The sequence below is a fragment of the Eriocheir sinensis genome, chromosome 14 (assembly GCF_024679095.1).
Source record: "Eriocheir sinensis breed Jianghai 21 chromosome 14, ASM2467909v1, whole genome shotgun sequence".
In the NCBI taxonomy this organism is placed as follows: domain Eukaryota; kingdom Metazoa; phylum Arthropoda; class Malacostraca; order Decapoda; family Varunidae; genus Eriocheir; species Eriocheir sinensis.
In genome coordinates this window covers 4,445,503-4,469,028 of record NC_066522.1, presented here as the reverse complement: position 1 = coordinate 4,469,028, position 23,526 = coordinate 4,445,503, and the positions used below count along the sequence as shown (strand labels likewise).

Genomic DNA, 23,526 nt, shown 5'->3' with positions numbered 1-23,526 from the left:
CTCTTCTAAACCTCTTAAGAGGAAATGGAAGAGGATTAAGAGGAATTTAGAGGAGGATTAAGAGGTTTAGAAGAGGATTAATCCTCTTCCATTTCCTCTTGACCTTTTCCATACTGTGACGCCGACGTCTGCGTCACGGATGGAAAGGGTTAACAATAAATCAGAAAGAGAATAGGAATGGAATGGAGCACATTTGGTAAAGTAATACCATGACTAGCAACATGTGATTCCCTCTGAAGAGAAAGGTACATACACAATAAAGTGCATCATGCCAGTCTTAACCCCTTCAAAATGAGGACACGTATACTGCATCCTTGCGTGCCCCGTACCATATCTGAGGACGTGCATACTGCATCCTGGCTCGCTTTAGCCAATATACAAATTGTTTTATCTCTATATTTATGCTTACATCTCAATATTATCAATTAATTTATGTTTCTTTATGTGCAACATTTAATTCTGCATGTTTTCATATATAATACATGATGATTATGTTGAGTTTATGGCTGAAAACTTGTTATATTCAATAGCGACATTTGAAATTTGGCGCATGCGGCAATCCTGGATACAGCGCAGGGTGCTGTTTTGGCCCGGCCTAAGTGAGTTTCTTTATGTGCACCATTTAATTCTGCATGTTTTCATATATAATACATGATGATTATGTTGAGTTTATGGCTGAAAACTTGTTATATTCAATAGCGACATTTGAAATTTGGGGCGCGTGGCGATCCCGGATACGGCGCGGGGTGCTGTTTTGGCGCGGCCGTAGTGAGTTTCTTTATGTGCACCATTTAATTCTGCATGTTTTCATGTATAATACATGATGATTATGTTGAGTTTATGGCTGAAAACTTGTTATATTCAATAGCGACACTTGAAATTTGGGGCACGTAGCGATCCCGGACACTGTGCAGGGCGCTGTTTTGGCGCAGCCGTAGTGAAGGGGTTAACATACCATTCAAAAACTTGGCACCTCACAAAATATTTAGATAAAGGTAAGAAGTGTACAAGGAAGAATGGAGGGAAAATGCTGGGCATAACATGGAGGGACAGGAAGTGAACATCATGGATTAAGAAATGGACAAACAGGGAAGACAGTCTAACAATGATTAGAATAAGAAATGAACTTGGGAAGGTCACATAATGCATAGAACTGGTAACAGATGTAAACACAAAGTAATGGAATGGCAATGCAGAAATTGTAAAAATTAGGGCAAATAGAGGACCAGGTGGAGAAGGTTGTGAAAGGGCTTAGGTACTCCTGCAGTGGAATTGTAATGACTGGAGATGATGATAAATATAAGTTCAATTGTGGTTTTCTAAATCTGTTATCATTAACAGGAATCAGAAAAATAAACAATGCGATCCTGTCCAAAATGAAATCATGATATGTACAACTATTAATTATTTTGCCATTTCTATTAATGTTGCTGCTGCTGCTATTGCTACTGTTACTATTACTACTACTACTGCCACTACTACTACTACTACTACTACTACTACTACTAATAATAATAATAATAATAATATTTATTGTAATAATACTAACACTAATAATAATAATAATAATAATAATAATAATAATAATAATAATAATAATAATAATAATATTTTTATAGCAGGGATTCTAAGGCATTTCTGAAAATTAAGCAAAAATTACAATTGTAGTGATGTGTTGTTCTCTTACCAACAGTGACTGTGTATCTTGCTGGGGTGGCAATCTTGTACATGGCGTAGGCAATTGCATAGTAGCCGGCATTGCTACTCTGCAGGTGGGACATAATTTTTTCTCCAGCTCCAAGTTTCTCCATCAGTGGGATTATATCAACACCACTGAAAACATTTTTAAAAAATTAAGAATTAGATCACAAATATAATGTTGCAATATCTAACTTACATATGTCATCAGAAAATGGTAACTTCAGGGCCCATGATCTAATCGTTGGTCCAAGGAAACAGGAGGCTGAGGTTCTTTATCCCTTAACTGGAAGCCTTTATATAATCACATTAAAGCTATGTAACTGCCTTGTTCAAGGTCTAGTGTGCAAAAACTGGCTAGGCTAGGACTTGAGTACAATGTGAAGGTAGCAGATGTGAAGATAATGATAGGGAAGGGTGTTGATTCATTTTGGCTTTTATGAAAACTCCAATATATAGATAATTGATTGAGGAAGTTTTAAGATGAATGAGAGAGCAGGCATTAGATCTTTAATAAAGGGAAAGTAATAATCTTTGAGAGGCATATTGTGTGATTCAACTGAGTTCAGCATTGACAATAAATATGTTCTTGATATGTAAAGAGTAAGATCTTCATTTTGGCAGTTAATAGCACTATATAAAGAAAGTCACTTAAACAGTAATATTACTTTCCTGGTTCTGGCCATATAAACGTATCATAAATAATAATAACTTTTTGATCAATGTTTATAGCTGATGTACATTTAGTTTTCTTCTCTAGGCAATTTTATTTATAAATAGCCTATTCAAAATAGGGTGATCCAGAACTTCATCACTAGTCCCTCTCTCTCTGTGATGTAGTTGTCTGATTCCTTCCTATGTGAAAGATGGCTCAGTGATTTTATCATATCTCTTTCTTTTTAGAGGTTTATTTTCATGAATAAACCCCAACATCATGAGACCCATCTGTGCCAAATAAACAACAATAAGTAGCAGATATGCACTATTAAAGTTTTTCACTCTCTTTGTCTGTTTGTACTTATTTACCTAGTTATAGTATACAGGGCCTAAGCTATGACTGTAGTGTCCTGACACATATTTACATTTGTCCAGCCTTTTTTTTAATATATGAACACTAGTTGATACTATAGTGCGGCGACTAAGCCTGATGGGTGAGCCTCCCATAACTCCCTCTGCAAGGGGGGGGTACCTCTTTGGCCGATTGGTTAAGGAGTGGCTCTCTCGTCTCACTGGTCGCAGGTTCGATCCCCGGTGCTGGTAAACCTTTCCTTGTCTGGATTAATTTCTTGTGTGTTTCATTACATGCGGTGGTTGTGTGGGAGCGTAGCAAAGAGAAAAATTCTGGCATTTCACTGGTGGCAGTGGTGGGCTTCTCTCCTGTGATTCTGTTGTGTCACCCCGAGTGGGTAACAAGTAGTGATGGCCCATGCTCTCCAAAGTTCACAGAAAATGGGAAATCTCAACACACAGAAATTAATCTACATAGGAATGGGGAGCCGTGTAGTGCAGCGACTAAGCCTGATGGGCGACCCTCCCATAACTCCCTCTGTGAGGGGGGCACCTCTTTGGCCAACTGGTTAAGGAGTGGCTCTCCCGTTTCGCTGGTCGCGGGTTCGATCCCCGGCGCTGGAAAACCTTTCCTTGTCTGGATTAATTTCTTGTGTGTTTCGTTACACGCGGTGGTCGTGTGGGAGCGGAGCAGAGAAAAATTCTGGCATTTCACTACAATCACTTCTGTGCAGAGAGCTGCTTTTCTTGCTATCACACATGAATTGTCTTCCTCAGTATGTTCTCTAGTTCCCTTCTTGTTCTCTTCTGTGTACCTCCTCCATATTGTTTATTAATTTAAAGAGTTGTCCCTTGTTATCCACAGTTTGTTGGTTCCAGGATCCCTCATGGATCCATGGGTGTTCAAGTCCCTCATATGAAGCGGAGTAGTATTTGCATAACCTACTTGCATCATCCTGACTCAAGAAGGATGTTACTGTACTTTCAAACTGCTATTAGTCAAAACCACTTCTTTTGTTGTTTTGTTTCACAAAGAATATGGTAAGAGCATCACCAGTTGTTCTATTGTTACTACTATTCACCCTGGTTGCTTGTTTTGCTATTGGCAAATCTTGTCATTGCCAATCCTGTCCATGTAAACACATTCTGCTAAAAACAGCTAACCATTCCAGCTGGCTAGTGCTTGCTGGAATAAGCTGGGCATAAACCAATGTGAAGCAGTCTTTACTTTAAGAGGGTTGTGAGAAATGGCTCAAATGTTGCTAAATTGATATCCTGGCATATTTGATACTATTTGGTAAATTAGCAAATTGCTACACTAAACATTGCTAGACTTGAGATCCTTCTGAATGACAATGCTGGAGTTGTGAGCTTTTTAAAATGTTTCCTCGTATACAATTAGATCTATCCAAAAACTTGCATGATTTGGACAAGCTGCAGGAATGAAACAGAGTAACAGATAGAATTTGATAACAAAAAATGTCACTTTGGAAACTTTGCCAGCAATAAATTATCATCAACAAATGCAATTTTCTTCCTTTTTATTCTTTATCTTTTTTTATAATTGCACATTTGTGCTCACCTCTTTGCTGCGATGAAGAAGGAGCCATACCACACGATAGAGGTCACCACGTGCACTGGGATCAGCACATACCAGTACTGTTTGTACATCAGCTTGAATTTCTGCACAATGGACATTTTCTCCTCAGCCTTGGAGTCCTCTGAGGATGTGGTCATTCCCACTTTTCTTGGTTCCTTTTCTTCTTTAGCAGATGGCATCTTAGTTTCATTTTGATTTTCATCTATGGAAAGTTGGAAAGTTTCATTTAGTCGGCGCAACATCTGTGGTCATATGCCGGAGAGGGACAGAAGGGGAAGGAATTATAGGAGAAGGGAGGGAACAGACCCCAGGAGATGGGACACAACCCCTGATTAATACCTGGTACCCATTCACTGCTGGGTGGACAGGGGTGTAGGGTATCGGAAAAGCCGCCCAAATTTTTCCACTCCGCCCGGGAATCGAACCTGGGCTCTCAGTTGTGAGCCGAGTGTGCTAACCACTGCACCCCGAAGCCCCTGGTTTATCTATGGATAAAATGAGAACTGAGATGTACTTGTATGAAAACTGAACACATAATCATAATCATTATCCATACAGTATTATTTTTAACATTAATTATTGAGGCAACATAGTTTCTCTCTCTCTATCTCTCTCTCCACCAGTGGCTCGGTATAACATGACTAATTCATTTAAAAACAACGGCAACTGCCACTTCCTTCACCTTCATATTTGCTAAAGTGGAAGCCAGTTGATGAAATCTCATTTACATTTAAGGGCAGACCACCTAGGCAGGACCATAGGGTTTGTGTGGTCTGAATATCTATGCAAACCTCTCTGGCATGGTTGTCAAGAAATGAATGTTCTGACATGCCATATGCGTCTCTTATGTTGCTCATTTCCATTGTGCATACTCATGATTGTTGCAGCACATTCCACTTCCAAATCTGATGCATATGACAGAGTTGGGACGATAATGCTGTTTCATAAACAATTCTTTACTCCCATGCTCACATTTTTATCTTTCATGACCTCCTTATGTATGTTCTCATGCATGTATAACCTGTCTACCCTTCACTTCTCTCTCCCTAAACACTCTCATGCTAGCAGAGAACCATCTCAAAATACTTGATTTCAATCACTTCTTCCATCCTTTCTTCTTCCAATCAAATCTTAGTGTTGTGCTCTTTGCCCTAACATTGTATAGATTAATAAAACCAATAGACTGATCCCTTGCCCCTTAAAATATGATTACCTTACTCTTGTCATCATTAACTTTCAACTTCTCTTCTTATCCACCCTGTATCTCTCACTTTCAGCCTTGCATTAAAAGTCTCTACACTGGCTCTCAGTTATCTCATATAACCATTCTTGTAAATATTAAACTGAGATTATAACATCACACGCCCCTGCCTTACACCCACACCAACACCAAGACTCTTGCTCAGCTCAACATTCATGTGGATATTCTCCAGGTAATAAACAATCATTTTCAGTGCAAAGTTTTGATCTACACATCCCCTCCCTTTCCTAAAATGTCCTTATTCATTACCTATACTGTTATCAATAATTTTCATCATCCTCTCATCTAAAACCATTCTGTAAAACTTTCCTGGCAGCTTATTCTCCTAAAACTGTTATAATCATTCATACTTACTTTGTCTTAAAATAGCAACATAAGGATGGCCTTCCTAAAGTTTTCTGGCACCTCACCCTGCTCCATGATAGATTACATATCCACAACAGCACATTCTCCACATTTCAGTACTTCTGCTGTTATACCATCAATGCCAAGGGCCTTTCTTCTTTTTAATTTCTTTATTGACTCCTGTTTCACTACTCTTGACCTCTCCCTGTGGATATGTGTGCCCTACATTAATCTTTACTCCTATACTGGTCACTTCTTTCCCCCACACTCATTCATCCTGGATTCAAAAATACTCTTCCATGTCACTCTTTCTTCCCCTCATTCATTTTTTTTTCCAGAGGAGTTTTTTGTTCTTCAGATATGTTACTGATATCTTCCTACCAAAACCTTCATTTACTCTCTTTACTTTCCACAAGCAATCCTTTGACTAGAGTCTTACTCTCTTTTCCCTATCCTCTGTAGCATTTTCTTTTAAGTCCCTCTTTTCTCCAAAAGTGTCTCTTTTCTCTCCTCTTTCAATCATTCATTCACTTTGTTCCTTCTCCACACACCCCATATCCCACCACTTTTTCACACTGCCCAAACTACTTAGAGATTTAAAACACGTCACTCACTCTATTGGCAACAAGGCAGGTAGCTGGCTCCTCATCTGGCTGGTCATTTTTGGATAATTTTGCAGGTATGTTTCACCAAGCAATTAATCCAGACTAACTTATATGATCACAAAAGCAACTCACCCACAGAAGAGGAAGGCACAGGGGGTGGTTTGCTGGAGTAGAGGCGCACGTGGCACCCCTTGAGAGCAGGGTTAGGAAGCATCCACAGGGATATTGTGGCAGGGCTGGGGTGCTGTGTTGGCAAGAGGCTGCCGCTGTGCATCCCGGCTATAGTGAAAGGGTGGTGGTAGTGCTGGTGGTGGGCCTGCTGGAGCACTCTATGACGCAGCCATTGGTCTGCCGAAGACAACACAGTTAAACATGCACACCAATCGTGAGGTGATGTTACTAAAAGGCCCTTTCAGAACAGGGAGATGACAAAAAGAAAAAAATTGTATGATTATTTTCTTTGGTAATTATTTGTTTTTTTTTACAGTTGCCAATTTAGTTTTCAAAGAAGAAAAATAAGTTGTTTTAAACATTCCCAGAGTTTCAATAAAATATGTATGACCTCAGAATGGCAAGTTTAATGAATATCAACAAATACATCAACCTTCATCCTATTCATGCAAATATAATTACACTATCACACTGTACAGCATCATATAGGGTCACTGATGATGCTGTGGGAACAAGTTTCAGTTTGAGGCTACTGGACTTTGATACAGTAAAATGTGTAATGTAGCTCATTTTACTAGGTAACATTTTCAAGTAGATTGTAATTTGTATCATTTTTCAGTCTTGTTTTGATTTTCCTCACTTATTTGAGAACTGGGGTGATGATAATGAAGTAGACAAGAGGGTGGTGCTGGCAATAATGATGAAAACATGCATAGTTAGCCAGCATACAACTACCTATACCATTATGGGATCCTGCACTTGGATATGTGTAATTTTCCAAGCACATACCACAGATTCCATCACAAGTACAGTCATTACCTCTGTCACGTGTATATCATGACATAACACAGAACACTGTCTCTCCCACATATGACAGACACTGTTGACAAGGCTGCTGGCTACTTCAACCCAAAACAGATAGTATTAGATAACATATCAGTGATCTCTGATATGACAAAGCAACTATTTTAAGAATAACATTTCACATACATATACATATACAAGATACATAATACTCAAACCTGCAATGAATAAACTATCATAAAGATAGATACCAAATAATTACTCTCCTATCAGCAATATTGTTTAGGAAACTCCTATCTAATAAGTACTTAATGATAAACGCAAGATCAGTACAGGTTTAAGATAAGTACTGAGACAAAGACTAAGGAGTCAACTGAGTTCAAGGGACTGAAGAAAACACTTCACTTAAGTATCATTACATCATTATGAAGCAATACTACATTTCGCTGAAAAATTCACTTCATCTCATACAATACTGTGAAGACATAATCCTATCCTTTCAACATGGGACTAATAATGAATGTTTCTGTATTCTATCCCAGATTATAAAAAATACAACTATGAGGGACACAACACTTGTACTAAAAGGAGAAGATATGGACAAGGCTTCCCTGTACTGTCATTGCCTAGAACACTTTTCAGAATGGTCACATTGCTTTTTAGAAACTCCAAACACTATCTACAAAAAACAGGGTCACTACTGATCATGATGATGGAAGAAATTGTATGGTTTCATATTAGGAGGCAAAAATCCTGTACACCATTATGCAGAGAAAATATATGTTTATGCAGGTACCCCTTGTTCTAAGATTGGGTTGTGTTCCTGGAAAAACAACTGTATATTGAATGATTAAGGTGCATTCTTGGATATGACAAACCACACAACAGTTACTTGTAAAAAAAAAATTATAACCACAGTAAAGGTACTTTTATGAGACAGATTCATATATGTCTGCACTAAAAATAATGACAAAATAAAACAAAAACAAATGAATAATAGTAGATGTTTTCTAGTTTTGCAATTTTAAGTTGTCAAATGTTAGACACAAGATTTCCTTGGGGGTAGGTGGCAGGCTGTGTGGGTGGCTGCAAATACTGTTATGCATCAGAATCAATAAACATTAAAATGCCAGTTATCTGAAGGTGTATGCCTGCAGGATCAGCTGAGAAAACAATGATTTCAATGAATCATGTGAGTAAAAATCTGCAGTTAGGAATTGTGACAATCATATATATTAAAACTGAATCAATGGAAAAAACTTGAGATTGTTATTATATAGAATTTTTAAGAATGAAATTGACATAATATCATGTACACACGGTGCAGACCAACAATTACCTGGTGTAGCAGTGACTCTCGGCAAGGTGCTGACAAGACTGCTGGATCGCCTGCAGGCATCCTTACTACATCTTCTCCAATGGATCCTTGATGTGACTCTCCCTCCCTCCACAGTCTGCAGTCAAGGAGAGAAATGAGAGAACAGCAAAAAAAGGTGAAGCTTAATTTAACTTTGTTATTGCCAAGTTCTAACAAAAGTAACTATGGTGACATAAGTAAGACTGTCAAAATCTTGTTTCCAGTTTTTTCCTCTTCAACAGATAGAAAAAAAATATTTGGTGGTCAGTATGTTTTTTTTACAATAAAGGAGGCAGCTCAAGAGGAAAAGGTGCTAAACTAAACCAAACTAAAGGTAAGCCACCTTAACCTAACGGATACTTGCCTATTGTCACCGATTCTAAAGCTGCAAAAATATTTGAGTTAGGTTAACCTAACCTACTGTGTGTTAGGTAGTAATCTATTGCGTGTTTGATAGTAACCTATCGCCATAGAATAGTCATGGCAAGGCTAAGACCAAGACCACAACCAGATCAACAAATAACTACTTCATAATGTCCAATTACAATTATACCTGGAATGATGAACACCATAGTCTTTCCATTGTATCAATTATATGAAAGCTGGCTGCTCACAGGTGGCGTGAGGGACACCCAAGTGTGCTAGTGGTGTAAATATAAAGCGACAAACTGACAATATTACAAATTGTTTTTAAATGTTTTCTTTCTTTTCCATATTTTGTATTTGCATGTGTTGAATGTGCCAACAGTTGACAATTCATTTTCTCCCATACGCAGGCTCTTAAAATAGTTATACCAAAAAAGTGTAATTTTGAGCCTCCTTTTTTGTAGAAATATGTTTAAATAAAAGAGAGAGAGAGAGAGAGAGAGAGAGAGAGAGAGAGAGAGAGAGAGAGAGAGAGAGAGAGAGAGAGAGAGAGTAAGGGAGGGAAAGTGAGTGAATAAGGGAGGGAAGGAGGGAGAGTGAGTGAATAAGGGAGGGAAGGAGGGAGAGTGAGTAAATAAGGGAGGGAGGGAGGGAGAGTGAGTGAATAAGGGAGGGAGGGAGGGAGAGTGAGGGAGGGAAGGGGAGCAGGTCAGAGAGGGGTTAAGTGGCACCACAGCCAACCTGAGGCAGCCACACCTAAGGTGACTTGATATAATGGAGAGACTATAAAGATGTTGAACACGATTTTACAGTAGAGGAGAAAATAACGTAGAACAAATAAAGATAGTTTTATGTCCTGAATCAGAATAATACAAGCATATTGTATTACTGACACAGCAACTATTTCCTCTGGCACCTGGTGTGACAAGGCTGGAATGCAGCTCATTCTCTGGCGCAAACCTTCATGAAATCGTAGCGCTGGACCTGGAGCAGGGGTTCCCAACCGGTGGGTCGCAACCCTTTGGGGGGTCGCAGAGGATTGGCTGGGGTCATGAAGCCTTGCTAGAAATGGCTTGGGAGAATGACTTTTGTAGCTATTACTTTGAGACTGCTGTTTAGAATTATATTCTGTTGGTATGTGTTGTAGGGGAACATCAGGATTTCTTTCAGGGCATGTCAAGGCCAGGTATCGGTGAAAATTAGTGTATTAAAAAATGTGTAAAACAAACTGTTGATTTTAAGATGTGTGGGTTACAGATTGGGAGAAAGGGGTTATGAGTGCAAGAACACTGGGAACCAGTGACCTAGAATATGCAAAGCACTGCTACCCCCCCAGGAAGGTCCGTGCAGTAACTAAGGTTGAACGTCCCCACAAAATATCTCACATGTAATGTACAATAGGAATTCCATGCAGTGAAGAAGCTATTATTTGGATAGCCAAGGAGTAGTCATCAATTAACCCAAAATTTTTACAAGATGCTGATAATATACCTTCCAACATTTAATTTGAAAACCTTAAAGATGGCACATTAGGAGTTGTAAGGTGGATGAATTACAGAGGGAAAGCTGTACCAGTCTTTTGTTAATATTAAGAGGTTCAGGCGCTATCTTACCTTTCCCAGGCTGAGTAGGAGGCGAGAGGCAGCCCGCGGCAGCATCTCAAACAGCGGCGGTGTTGGGGACAGAAACAGTGGCGGGGGTCAGATCAGCCTCTCCTTTGGGAACTCAGGTGGGGCACCGTGACACCACGCAGCCTGGCACACTCAGGGGGCCATGCTAGCGCCGCCTCCTGCCCAGACACAAACAGACTCGTAAAACATCAGGGGACTCTACTCCCAAAACAACCAGTGTAGTCCCAATGCTGGAAGAAACAACAGTAGAAAATAACACAATATTTCTGGCTTTCACAGAAACACACCTCAACAAAAATATTCTGGATACAGAGATCAACATCCCAATGGGGAGGGGGTGGCCTACAGAGATCAACATCCCAATGGGGAGGGGGTGGCCTACAGAGATCAACATCCCAATGGGGAGGGGGTGGCCAAGTGGTTAGTGTGTGGGCGCGGTGAGCCCGAGTACTTAGCGTGGACTAAGTTCAAGTCCACACCAAAACATGCTGATTTTTCAAGTCATCCCTGAGTGGCAGATGATTACCAACATGCTGTTCAGATCTCAATCAACCTTAACTTCAGCAACTTTGGTCAAAAGGAGCACTGGGGGGCAGTATGGGCCAAGCAAGAGTTATGTATCATGGCAGTCACTATAAATAAAAAAGCCTGCACCACTAATGGGCTGGGGCCATCCATAAGGCCTCTCAAGAAAGCCTACTGGCACTAGAGGCAGGAAATAAAAAAATTACCCTATTCAGAACTGACAGAGTAGGCAGACGCCATGGAGGGGAAGCACTTTACTTGATGGAGGACATAGCTGCAAATGCCGAAACATTTGCAACTCTCTCAAACAGCACAACAGAGCTCCTGGCAGTTTATGTAAAGAAGACCGATCTGCTGATATATATATATATATATATATATATATATATATATATATATATATATATATATATATATATATATATATATATATATATATATATATATAAAGCTGCCTATCGACCTCCAGATATCACCGAAGAAATTTTCAAGGAGGCCTTGGTAAAGATATAGTCCCTACTACAGAATCTACCAATCCCATCCATAGAGGTTATTATTATAGGGGACTTTAATTTTCCCCAAATAACATGGCCATCCATGAAAATAATTGGAGGATCCAGGGATGAAAAGTGGCAGGCTGAGGAATTATGGTATTAGATATTGTGGACACAGCCTACCTGAAGCAATTCATTGAGGACCACACAAAAGCCAGCAACACCCTGGACCTACTGTTCAGCAACAACTTTGACCTGATACACTCCTACAAAACCATCAAGACAGTGATGTCTGACCACAGCCCCATCAAGGTAATGACATCAAATTTCTCAGTACTTCAGAGATGCCAACAAATTTCACATCAAACCCATTGCACTTCTCTCAGTGACCTCAACTTTAAAAATTAGGAAATAGACTAGGATAAAGTGAAAGCAGAACTGTCAGAAATTGACTGGAGAATACTCTTTGAAGAAAAGAAAGTTGAGGAAAGCCTCAACATCTTCCAGAAAAGAAGCCTTGAAGTCTGCAAGAACATCTTACCACTTAAGTCACTACAGAACAGAAAGCAGTAAAAACAAATTCCCAGGGACAGAAGAATACTGATGAAGAAGAGGACTAATATAAAAGCAAAGCTTGCAAAGACTAGCCTAGACCTAGACCTAGCATAAACAAACTACAAAGGGAGCTTGAAGAAATACAGAAACTTCATCCAGTCACACAAAGATGAAAGAACCCGTGAGGCATTTCATGCAATTTCCAAAATCAAAACAATCTATCGATCTATTCTATCTATATCTCCGACGCCTTACTTCCTCGCAGGAACTTCCTTCCAGGGGGTGGCCGCAGCAGAAGTGTCTCCATCTCTCCCTGTTCTGGCACTCCCTCTTAGCACATTCAATCCTGCTACTTCCAACTCTCTCGCTCCAATACTCACTCACCCTATTGATCCACTTCACAGGTGGTCTTCCCCTGACATCCCCACCCCAATCCTTCCCTCATACAGACTCTCTTCACGATTTTATTTTCCCAATTCTCATCATGTGTCCAAATCATCTCAGCGCACCATGCTTCACCCACTCCACAATCCACTCCTTTCGCTGTCACACCCATACCAAACTGCTCATACATGCTTTCATTACTTTCTCCATCCCATCCTGGAACACCACATGCACCTCTTATATAGCTCATTTCACTGCACATATTCTCGATAGCTGTGCTGCATTCCATGTCCACGTCTCTGATGCAGATGGCAGAGTTAGCAGGATAATACTGATCCTTATTCCCCTCTTTACCTCCATGCTCACACTTCTTCATAACTCTCTCCAATGCACCAACTACCTGTCTGCCCTTCACAGCTCTTTCCCTCACCTCACCTTCCATACTTCCATGCTTACATAAAACTGTCACTAAATATTTAAACTCAAGTCACCTCCTCCCCTAACCCTTATCCTACACTCCGTTGTACCCTCTGCTCTAACTCTGTACAGCTTTGCAAAATCAATGACCTGCTCTCTCGTCCTCTCAAATACCATAGGAAATAGACTACTCTTTCCAGCATTTACTCTCAACTTTCTCCTCTTACACACCATGTCAAACTCATCCACTATCCTCTGCAGCATCCCCTCATTCTCTGTAAACAATACTGTATCATTTGTAAACAGGCCGGTAAATCTTAAGAATTACCACTCCACCCCCTCCACCACCCTACCCCTCAAGACAAGCCTGGGGACCTGTGGGGAACTGGGGTTTTGGGGGGAAGCCCAAATCACTGAAAAATGGGCTTCCAAAATTTCCCTAGAAAAATCCCTAACATAGGGAAAATTCCCTAGTCTCGAAAATAAGGAAAGTCCATAACGCATACTCTTGTACTCTATTCCAATATGACCTAGCATTCGGTTTGTTGATGAGTGTCAGGTGTGTCATTGGATGGTGGGCATAGTGACCCCCCCCCCACCCAACTGCCGCCCTCCCAATCCGTCCCGCGCCGCGTAATATCTGATAGGCCACACCGCATGTCAAATATATTTAAACTACTCCAACCGTACTTTATGACCTGCTAACGGGGGGGGGGGCTTCGCTCCCCTCGACCCCCCCTTCTAACCAGGGGGGGGCTGTGCTGCCCCCTGGACCCCCCCCACATGTATATGCGACTTATTTCTACGAGGAGGTATTTCTCGCAACACCGGCTACATCGCCGTCGCGGCCGCTGCCAGAGGAGGCTGCACTTTCGTGAATATTATCCCCTATTTTCAACAATAAATTGTCCTTGAATTGGATTTTGAAAGCGTATCCATGATTGTTGAACATTTGTAGAAAAGATACATGAAGAGCTAGTGATGTTTCATAAGGTAGGTAATGAAATACTGGCACGGTACTAAAACGAATCTTAACCCAACAGTTAACTTGAGCTTGTAGCGAACTGTTGCTTTGGTGGTGGAAGGACAAATCACTGAAAAATGGGCTTACAAAATGTCCCTAAAAAAAAAAAAATCACAAAAATAGGGAAAATTCCTTAGTCTCTAAAGTAAGGAAAGTCCCTAACGTATACTCTTGTAATCTATTCCAATATAACCTGGCAGCCGCCGCAGCGGGTCTGTTGACGAGTGTCGGGCGTGTAATTGAATGGTCAGCGTAGTGGAACCCCCCTACCCTGCACCGCCGCCGCCCCAATCCGTATAATCGAGCAACTCTTGGGAAATGTCATGTTTCATAAAAAACATGATACAATACTGATGGTTAACCCATCCACTTTTTGTAAGTTGATGGTTGATCATTGTTACCGAGTAGTTTGGGGTACAAAATGAAACAGATTTGTGACAGCTGTCATCCAGCACTAGGGCTCCTGCTGTCATCTGACACGGGAGTGACCTACCGATTGCTACGTATCACCCTGGCTTCCAATTTACTTAAACTATGAGTAGCGCGCGTTGAACAATATCTGGTTGGTTTCTGACACGTGACAAGCTTCATGCAACCGCTATTCACAAAGCGCAGATGTCACATGCCCGTGTCACTATTCGACTCGGTTTTGGGAGAGTAATCGGTCCTTTTGTCAAACTACATGCATGCCAATAAAGAGATTGAATACTCAGTTAACACTTACCGAGAGGTGAAGTAGAATGATATTTTGAGGGAGTGAGAGTCTCAGTCCAAGCATCATGGCGGCATGTGGAAGACTGACGTGGCAGAGGCAGAGCGCAGTATACCCACGCGTATGAATACTTTCTGAATGTATAGTCCTTGAAAATGATAAAATACAAATAGTTGCGCCGTTATTTGCTTTAAAATAGAGAAGAAAATAGCACAGAACTCGTAAAGACCGTTTTATGTCCGAAATGGTAATGATCTATGCGCCTTCTGGATATTACTGACTTAGGAACTAGTTTGCATGGTGCACTGCAAGGCAGGTATGAAGCTCAGTCTGTGTATAGAGGCGCTCGTGAAACAATAAAAATGGACTCAGAAAATCCAAACTACCCAACTTTATAATTAACGAGGCTTGCCCCCCTGGCCCCTCCCCAAGGTAAAACGTATACGAAAATGCATTATAATAATAAATCTTTCACATGCTAAATTACTACGTATATTGGTTTGGAGTGGTGATTCTTAAGATTAACCGTAGTCGTAGTCAAGAAGCACTCAAGGACTGCAGATTACAGATGCAGCCAACAAGAGATCACTGCCAAGGATGTGGTGAAGGATTTAGGGGTCAACATGAGCAGCGATGTTACCTTCCCCCACCACATCTACAAAATAACATCAACTTCAAGACAACTGGCAGGCTGGATCTTCAGGACCTCACAAACTGGGAGCACAGAGTGCATGCTCACATTGTGGAAGTCCCTGGTTCTGCCCCAGCTGGACTACTGCTGCCAACTCTTGCGTCCCCAAAGAATACCAGAAATTTCTAAGATCGAGGCCCCCCAGAGGACCTTCATGAGTAAAATCAACGGGGTCCAGCACATCAACTACTGCGAGAGGCTCAAGGAGTTGCAGCTGTACTCTCTTCAAAGACGCAGGGAACACAACACCATCAACCACATCTGGAAGATTTTGGAGGGAAGGGTCCCCAACACAAACATCCAAGAAACAAACCATCCGGGGCGAGGGAGGCTGTGCTACACCAGAACCATCCCCGGATCCACTCAGAGAATGATATCTCTTACCCACCACAGCTTCACCTTCAGCAGCTTAAGACTTTTTAACTGCTTCCCAGCCACACTGAGGAACATGAGACAGGTGTCTCCTGACACCTTAAAGAAAAATGTGGATGCATGGTTGGCTCCGGACCAACCACCAATACCAGCAGGACACCCCAGCTCCAACTCCAATAGACTTACTGATTGGAGCAAGGAAGACAAGGAACTGCCTGGTTACAGTGGAGCCCCATCTCAGCTGCGTCACTAACTCACGGAATTCAATTAAGTGTGACTAAGTGTAACAGCACAGGTAAAACAGTGCAGGTAAACAAGACGTCCGGCGCCGCGTGAGAGCCCGGCCCCAACACCGCTATAGTGGCGCCGGGTGCAGGGCTTGCCTACCTTCGGTGTGTCCTGCACATGTGTCCTCTGCAGGGGCGCGCTGTGCTCCCTCTAGGTAGCAATCATGGGCGTGGGGGGCAGGGGGGGCGTGGAGGCGTGCCGGGCAGGACAGGCAACGGCACGTTACATCAGCCTTCCAAACAGCTGACTTCTAGAGGATTCGGACTCGGAGCGGTTATTTATTTCGTCAAACATTCCTCTTTAACATGAACCGCAGACGCTGTAGTGACTTTTGAAAAAAAGAACTCTTTAATCTTCTTAATCTACATATGTATTCCTATTGATAGCGTAGCCTGGAATTCATTATTATCCGAGTTCGACTTGAGCGTGGTCGACACCCTCAGCCACAGACTTACATACTAGACCGCTCGCCAACGCCAAGGCCCATACTTAAAAAGAAATGATGTAGTGCGGCGACTATGCCTGATGAACCAGCCTCCCATAACCCACTTAACCAGTAGGGTACCTCTTTGGCCGACTCGGTAGGGAGTGGCTCTCTCGTCACGCTGGTCGCGGGTTCAATCCCAGGCAGCCGGCGAATATTCTCTCCTGGGCTTGATTAATTTCGCGTGTGTTTCGATACACGCAGAGGTCGTGTTGGAAAATAGAGAAAAATGAAACTCTCGGGGCATGACAATGAGGCGTGCCCAGTTCATCCAAAACCGATGACTTCACACATCTCACACCCACCCTGTTTCCTGACCCCAACATTCATTTTTAAAAAACAGACCACCATCATCTTCCTCGGAAAATTTTGCATCTCACTAGCATAGAATTGTAACAATAATGTAAAAATACACATACGAAAATCAGAGTTATATGAAGTAGGGAGTACACATTTTCTTGCACTTATTTCCCTTCAACTCCTTAGTACTCAGCTGGTTTTCGTTGCATCACTTTTATGAGCCCAGATCCTAAATCTGCATACTTTTCTGCTTCTGAAGGGGCGGCATTTTCAGACGCTTCCACCTCTCACGTAAACTATTTGCAAAGGCCGAAATGGAGATCAGTCGAGTTATAATGAGTGCATATTTTTTATGTTCATGGTACAGAAGAAGGGTCAAACTACCACAGGGTTATAAAACTACCCTCGGAAATGCTTAAAACTCCTACGAAAACCTTGTCCAATATGTGTGTTAGGGCGTCGTAATAAGAATATGGTCCCAGGTAGGGATGCTTCGGGTCTGCAGCGAGTGGCGGAATCACGGTATTGGAGCCACAAATGTATATCACTGTGGTAGCTCATCCTCTGGGTTGGTGCTTCTTGTAAGTCAACCTTAACTAGAAGCAATACCCACCCTTCCTCAATCACTGCGGGGCCCGGGGACGTGCATCCCATGAGAATCCTATCCCGCCCACTGACCATGGCCTAATATCCACATTGATCTGATCTTAGATTATGCCGCAGGAACCTTCTAAGCGGCATCAAAATCCCCCTCACCTCCACTAGCATTGATAATGACCTTCCATACTTAGCTATGCCCCCCCACCCAGTCGCCTCACACTGATAGAATCCTAGCTATGACACTACAAAGGCGACATACTAATGCAAACATCCACGACGTGCGTTTTTCTCTGTCCTGGGACTGACTTTGGTTGTTTTATATTTTCGAACATGTTACATTCTCTCTCTCTCTCTCTCTCTCTCTCTCTCTCTCTCTCTCTCTCTCTCTCTCTCTCTCTCTCTCTCTCTCTCTCTCTCTCTCTCTCTCTAAATCTATATGTATGTAAATCTCTCTCTCTCTCTCTCTTTCCAGGTCCGTAATTTTGGCGAGTTTTTTGGGGGGCTAGAGGACATCATACGTTCATGAGATGGAGGGGGAGGGTCAAGAGGAAAGCGAGCATGTGCAGGTGGGGAATTTTTTTTGAAAAAATAAATATTTTTTAATGGCACTTTGAGTCCGATATAGAAAATATTAGGGGGCTAAAGCCCCCCTGACTCCCCAGCAATTACGGCCCTGCTCTCAGGAGCTAAAATTAGGGACATACGCTATAGCTGAGAGTAGTGTCTGAATAGCTTCTGTTAGTTCATCTCTCTTAAATGTATGTATAGCACATATTTACATGCATTTTGTCGGGCGCAACAGTGAAATAAGCGAAAAATGAGCACACACACAAACGGATCGAGTAGCTCGGTCGGGAGGCAAACAGCGACTGCCGATACATGCTCCACGCCACCAAGGAGTCGAGAGAAGAATAAGAATATACTCTAGAATCTTTGCACGTCCCCTGGCGGACACTGTATCAAGAAGCGAACCATGTGAGTGTTCCGGTCCGCTTGTCCGTTGGTAGAGTCCATTAGATCTGAAATCCATTAAGTCGAAGTCAATGAAATAGAGGGTCGAGTATTGATATATAAGAAAAAAATGTGGTTTTCATAAAATGTGACATGGAAGGGATATCTGAGTTATGTATTTATAATTTAATCTACTGTCACACTATTCGTTCAATATTAAACTTACGAAAACTAGAGCATTATGTATTTTCAATCGACTGTAGGAGAACTATTCCATTTGCTATTTTGCTGCTCTTCAACTTGATTTGTATTATTTCGCGTAACCCTGTAGTGTTCTATTTCAGCATACACTTTATATAGCTTCACAACTTGAATCACAAGCTTAATAATTAATTAATAATTAAGATTTTTCTGTTCATTATCTTATTCCTCCTCGGTCTTAGAGACTGATATGATGTGGGATCTTGTGTTACAGAAACTTGTCTGAGCCCCGTGTGTCGAATTTGTGAATCAGACAACAGAGGAGAGCACGGATAGGCGAGTGAAAGCAAGAGTTTAGTATACCGTCTTGTTGATTCCCCTCATGGTCGTGAACCTTTACAATATACAATCTCTGTGTGAAGTGACTTACAAATGATATTCATGATCCATGTCTTCCTGTAAGTAGTGTCTATTGAAGAAGGCTTACCTACCTTGAAATGGTCCTCGTCACGTCCGTATTTATGCGCTCGAGCACGGACGCACGCACACACGCATACACAAACATACAAATACGCACGAAGACACGCACAAAGACACCCACACCCACACCCACAGGGAAATAACACAACTCAAAAAGACTTTTGCTGAGAATAATACATTTTTTTCTAGTTAAATTACACACAATGAAATATTTTACATTAAAAATCATTGACATACACCAAGTTCACAAGCATGACCGAATCGATATATTTATGAACCACATCTCACATGCGTACTTTAGTAATTATAACAAAATATATTAATCAACTTGACTGTACTTGATCAGGATGCATGTATAATAGTTGTCGTTGCAATCGTTATATGCTTAAAAGAAAGTTAGAACGGGACAATGTCAGATTAACTCTGTGTTTGCCTTGTGTCAACGAGGCACCACCGAGTTCTCCTCTCAGCTCCGAGTCAAAGGTGGACAAAGGTGGCGTGTCATTCTGTACCAGAAAACCGGCAGCTCTTCCACTGCCCCCACCTGGCCCTCGCGGCACCGGAGGGACGGAGCTGCTTCGTACTCAAGAATGAAGATTTTGTTTTGATATTTACTGTCATGGTAGGTAGTTTCCCGGGATCGCATCTCCCACATTCGAACTGACAGTTACGTTTCCATGTTTCCTCGAAAACATATTTGAATGTGGAACTAAACACGACATTCATTCATTATTAAAGCACACGAAAAAAAAAAGAACGAGAAAATGTCATGCATAAAGGAGCAATGTCTACACAAAAGTTAGTATTACGAATACGCAAATATACACATGACGCGGCCCCGCCTGTCCTGAGGTATGTAATACGGGCCTACAGATTCCGCGCCCCAATGTGGGGCATCACAGCTGTACCCTTGCCCGTGCGACAGCGCGACAGAAGAGAGGAAAAAAAAAAAAAAAAAAAAAAAAAAAACCTAACACCGGCAGACGTGACCCAAGTGCCTCGCGCGCCTCGACCGTGACGGCGCCAGGTTGTTATGTACAATAAGGACCATAAATTATTGTATTGACCTTGATTTACACTTAGTTTTAGCCACAAAGCCTCAATCGCCGCATCTGCAGGGAGCATAAGAAGACTCCTCACAAGATGAAAAATAAATGAAAGGAGCTAATCAAACGGGACCCCTCAATTATATTATCTCATTCCAGGGCCGGGCAGCGAAGGAACCATCTAGGAAGCTTCGTGCGGTCTGTGACGCAGTTGCCTCCTGACATTCGTTATAATCATAAGAAATCACCCAATTGTAAATGTTATATGCATGATACTGCTCTCTTGTTATCATTTGATTATAATTATCACTGAACGGAGACTTATTTTATGAACCTCCCAAGCAGTCACCTCGGTATACACAAGCAGCCCGGGACATTCGTCTCTATGGCACGACAACGACTATACAACAACACCCGCCAGCCAGCACTTGACAGTGCATATCAGCATCTCTCTCTCTCTCTCTCTCTCTCTCTCTCTCTCTCTCTCTCTCTCTCTCTCTCTCTCTCTCTCTCTGCTTAATGAACCCGCCATATAATGTGCTGCGTGGAGTATAGGAACGCTCGCCTGTTTGTCGAAAGTCTCGCCCACACGTTGAAGTGGACTCGTGCTTCTACACAAAAATAAATTCTCCCATTGCAAGTTTCAGTGTGTGTGTGTATATGTGTGTGTGTGTGTGTGTGTGTGTGTGTGTGTGTGTGTACAGCTCCGTTTGACCTCACTTTCCGCATGTCACAGGGTAGATCTACCCATAAAGATGAGTTTCATAATAGTCAAGGCACTGTATTCTCAAACGCTTTCGGCTCTCACAACAAATACTTCCAAGGGTCCAGAAGGAGGTTAGTTTGGTTCTCACAAGCTTTTCACGTTCACGGTACAGATGCCTTGTCGAACAATTAAGGCTCATAGAACTACCCATGGAAAACCCACAACCTTCACGAAAGGCTTATCAAATGTGTGTGTGTAAGCTCCGAAAAGTTTGAAAATACGGGCCAAGGGCAGTAAAACACCTTGCGTTGAGTACTGAGGGACATGTGTAAGCGGCTGGTTACTGCATGGGCGGCACAGTTTCCGTCGGGGCACTACGCAACCACCCGTAGACAGACTCATTTTCTTAGCCTGGTTGTTGCATATCACCCCTTAAAGTTCACTACCAAAAATCACGATTTCCATTTCTAATATGATAAATTTCCCATTCATGGACTCTTGCTGCATGACCACTTGCTGAAGTCCGGCACTCGAAAGGTCTTTCCACACTATGAAACTTTGTTTGGAAGCCTCTTTGCTGTTTCCAATCAGTTTGGAAACATTGTTTCCTGTCCAGACATGACGGGTCGCGCTGTGCTATGTATTAATCATCACCACTGCCGCACCGATCAACATTGCCTTGTGAGCACATGCACCTGGCCTAGAATCCTCTTCCGGCCACGCATAACTGTGCTCACCTTAATCTGTCACAATATCTTCACAGCAAGACATAGTTTTTACACTTAAATAAGGACAAGACTTACAGAAATAAATTGCATATTACACACAAAATATTATACACTCATGAGTGTATGTATATATATATATATATATATATATATATATATATATATATATATATATATATATATATATATATATATATATATGTATACACACACACACACACACACACACACACACACACACACACACACACACAAAAACACACACACATAAAAATATAAATAAATATATATATATCTATATATCTATATATAAATATATATATATATATATATATATATATATGCCCACTCACACCTCACCCACATCCACACCTCCACACACACACACACACTCAATGTTTCCCTTTCTAGATGGAAAACAAATAAGCATCAAAATTGTTTGCTAATTGTCTCTTAGCTGTTTCCTAACTGTTTGAAAACATTATGGAAACTTTGTTTTACAAATGTTTCCAAACAGTTTGTAAACAGTCTGGAAACAGTCGGAAACTCATGGGAAACAGTTTCCTGGTTTGGAGAGCCCTTTAGAGCCACTAAGCGATGTTAAAGCTTCGACTTGTTTGGCATTTTGTTTATATTCTTCCAGCACTGAATTCAGGAGACAACAGGGCATGACGTCATCTCTCTGGATTCCAGACAGTGCATGCGACCTCCGTGGCAGACGCGAGACGGGCAAACAACACCCTCATGCTGTGACAGAGGACGGATCGAGACACTGCATCCATCGTAACCCACAACGACTCTTCGATTGTCTTATCTACAAAATTAAATGAGTATTTTTTTTATAGATTAGCATAAGGTTTTCGTAGATCCGGTATTTCCTGCCACACGAAGCAGTATTAACTCTACCAATTCACTGTCTACACGCGGCACTCAGCCACCCTGCACGCGGCTCGGGCACCGTTCTTCGACACCCTCGGCGGAGGTCAAGTCTGGCTGCCAACGCAGCGCCTAGTTCCCGGACGAACAACACTTCGTCGGGCGAGACAAAATACATGTTACACACTTTATAAACACTCCTTTTTCTAAAGAACATATATAAAATCTGTTAGCAGTTCAAGGACAATTGGTGAGGTGGTGGTGGTGGTGGAGGGGACAGCAGCGGCAGCGTAGAGGACGGCACCGCCTCACCGAGCTTGGCGTCCGTCGGCGGCTGGCGGAGGCTGGACTTTGGCTGCCGAGAAGAGCAGAACGTTGGCGGGCACTCTGCCATCACCGGCCACAGCACGTTCTGAAATGAGGAACACAACGCTGAATGAAAGAAGTGGTAAAGGTGGTGGGGAACACAGACAGCCGAAACAGGTTCTGAATAAGGAAACGTCAGGTGGAGCAAGCAATGAAAAGACTATGGAATTACCGGTGGGAGCAGGTTCTTGTGAAGCAGGGAACACAATGTAAATGAAATATGTAAATAGAAACTCTGCCATCCCCAGTCGCAGCAGGTTCTGGAACAGAGAGCACCAAGCAAGCTGCGAGAAACACTGTGACATTATCGACGGGAGCAGGTTCTGGTACGGGGAGCAACGCCATGTGAAGCAAATGACGAGAAACAGTGACATGATTCCAGTCGTAAGAAGTTCTGGAAAAAGAAACAAAGATTCAGGTGAAACACAGGACTTTCGAGACTCTTCCGGAGCAGGTATATGTTGAAACGGGGACCCACAG

General features: G+C 42.0%; 2 protein-coding genes across 6 annotated transcripts in view; both read right to left on the bottom strand.

The window, feature by feature from the left end:
- The window catches only part of LOC126998346 (uncharacterized protein C18orf19 homolog A-like), a 33,543-nt gene extending 16,968 nt beyond the window's left edge, over positions 1–16,575 (bottom strand). For 3 of the 5 annotated variants that reach the window (XM_050859855.1, XM_050859853.1, XM_050859857.1), the window contains exons 1-6: positions 16,408–16,575; positions 10,829–11,004; positions 8,832–8,946; positions 6,650–6,865; positions 4,289–4,508; positions 1,688–1,833 (exon numbers count right to left, since the gene is read on the bottom strand). In XM_050859855.1, coding sequence (XP_050715812.1) covers positions 1,688–1,833; positions 4,289–4,508; positions 6,650–6,865; positions 8,832–8,946; positions 10,829–10,873 — 742 coding nt within the window. In that variant the 5' untranslated portion in view covers positions 10,874–11,004; positions 16,408–16,575. Of the gene's footprint in view, positions 1–1,687; positions 1,834–4,288; positions 4,509–6,649; positions 6,866–7,507; positions 8,777–8,831; positions 8,947–10,828; positions 11,005–16,206; positions 16,367–16,407 lie in introns of those variants that run through there. The other 2 variants (XM_050859854.1, XM_050859856.1) reach the window with 2 other exon arrangements.
- A 5,610-nt stretch (positions 16,576–22,185) lies between these two features.
- The window catches only part of LOC126998306 (metalloprotease TIKI1-like), a 126,421-nt gene continuing 125,080 nt past the window's right edge, over positions 22,186–23,526 (bottom strand). Inside the window, exon 11 of the mRNA XM_050859793.1 lies at positions 22,186–23,092. Coding sequence (XP_050715750.1) covers positions 23,074–23,092 — 19 coding nt within the window. The 3' untranslated portion in view covers positions 22,186–23,073. The remainder of the gene's footprint in view (positions 23,093–23,526) is intronic.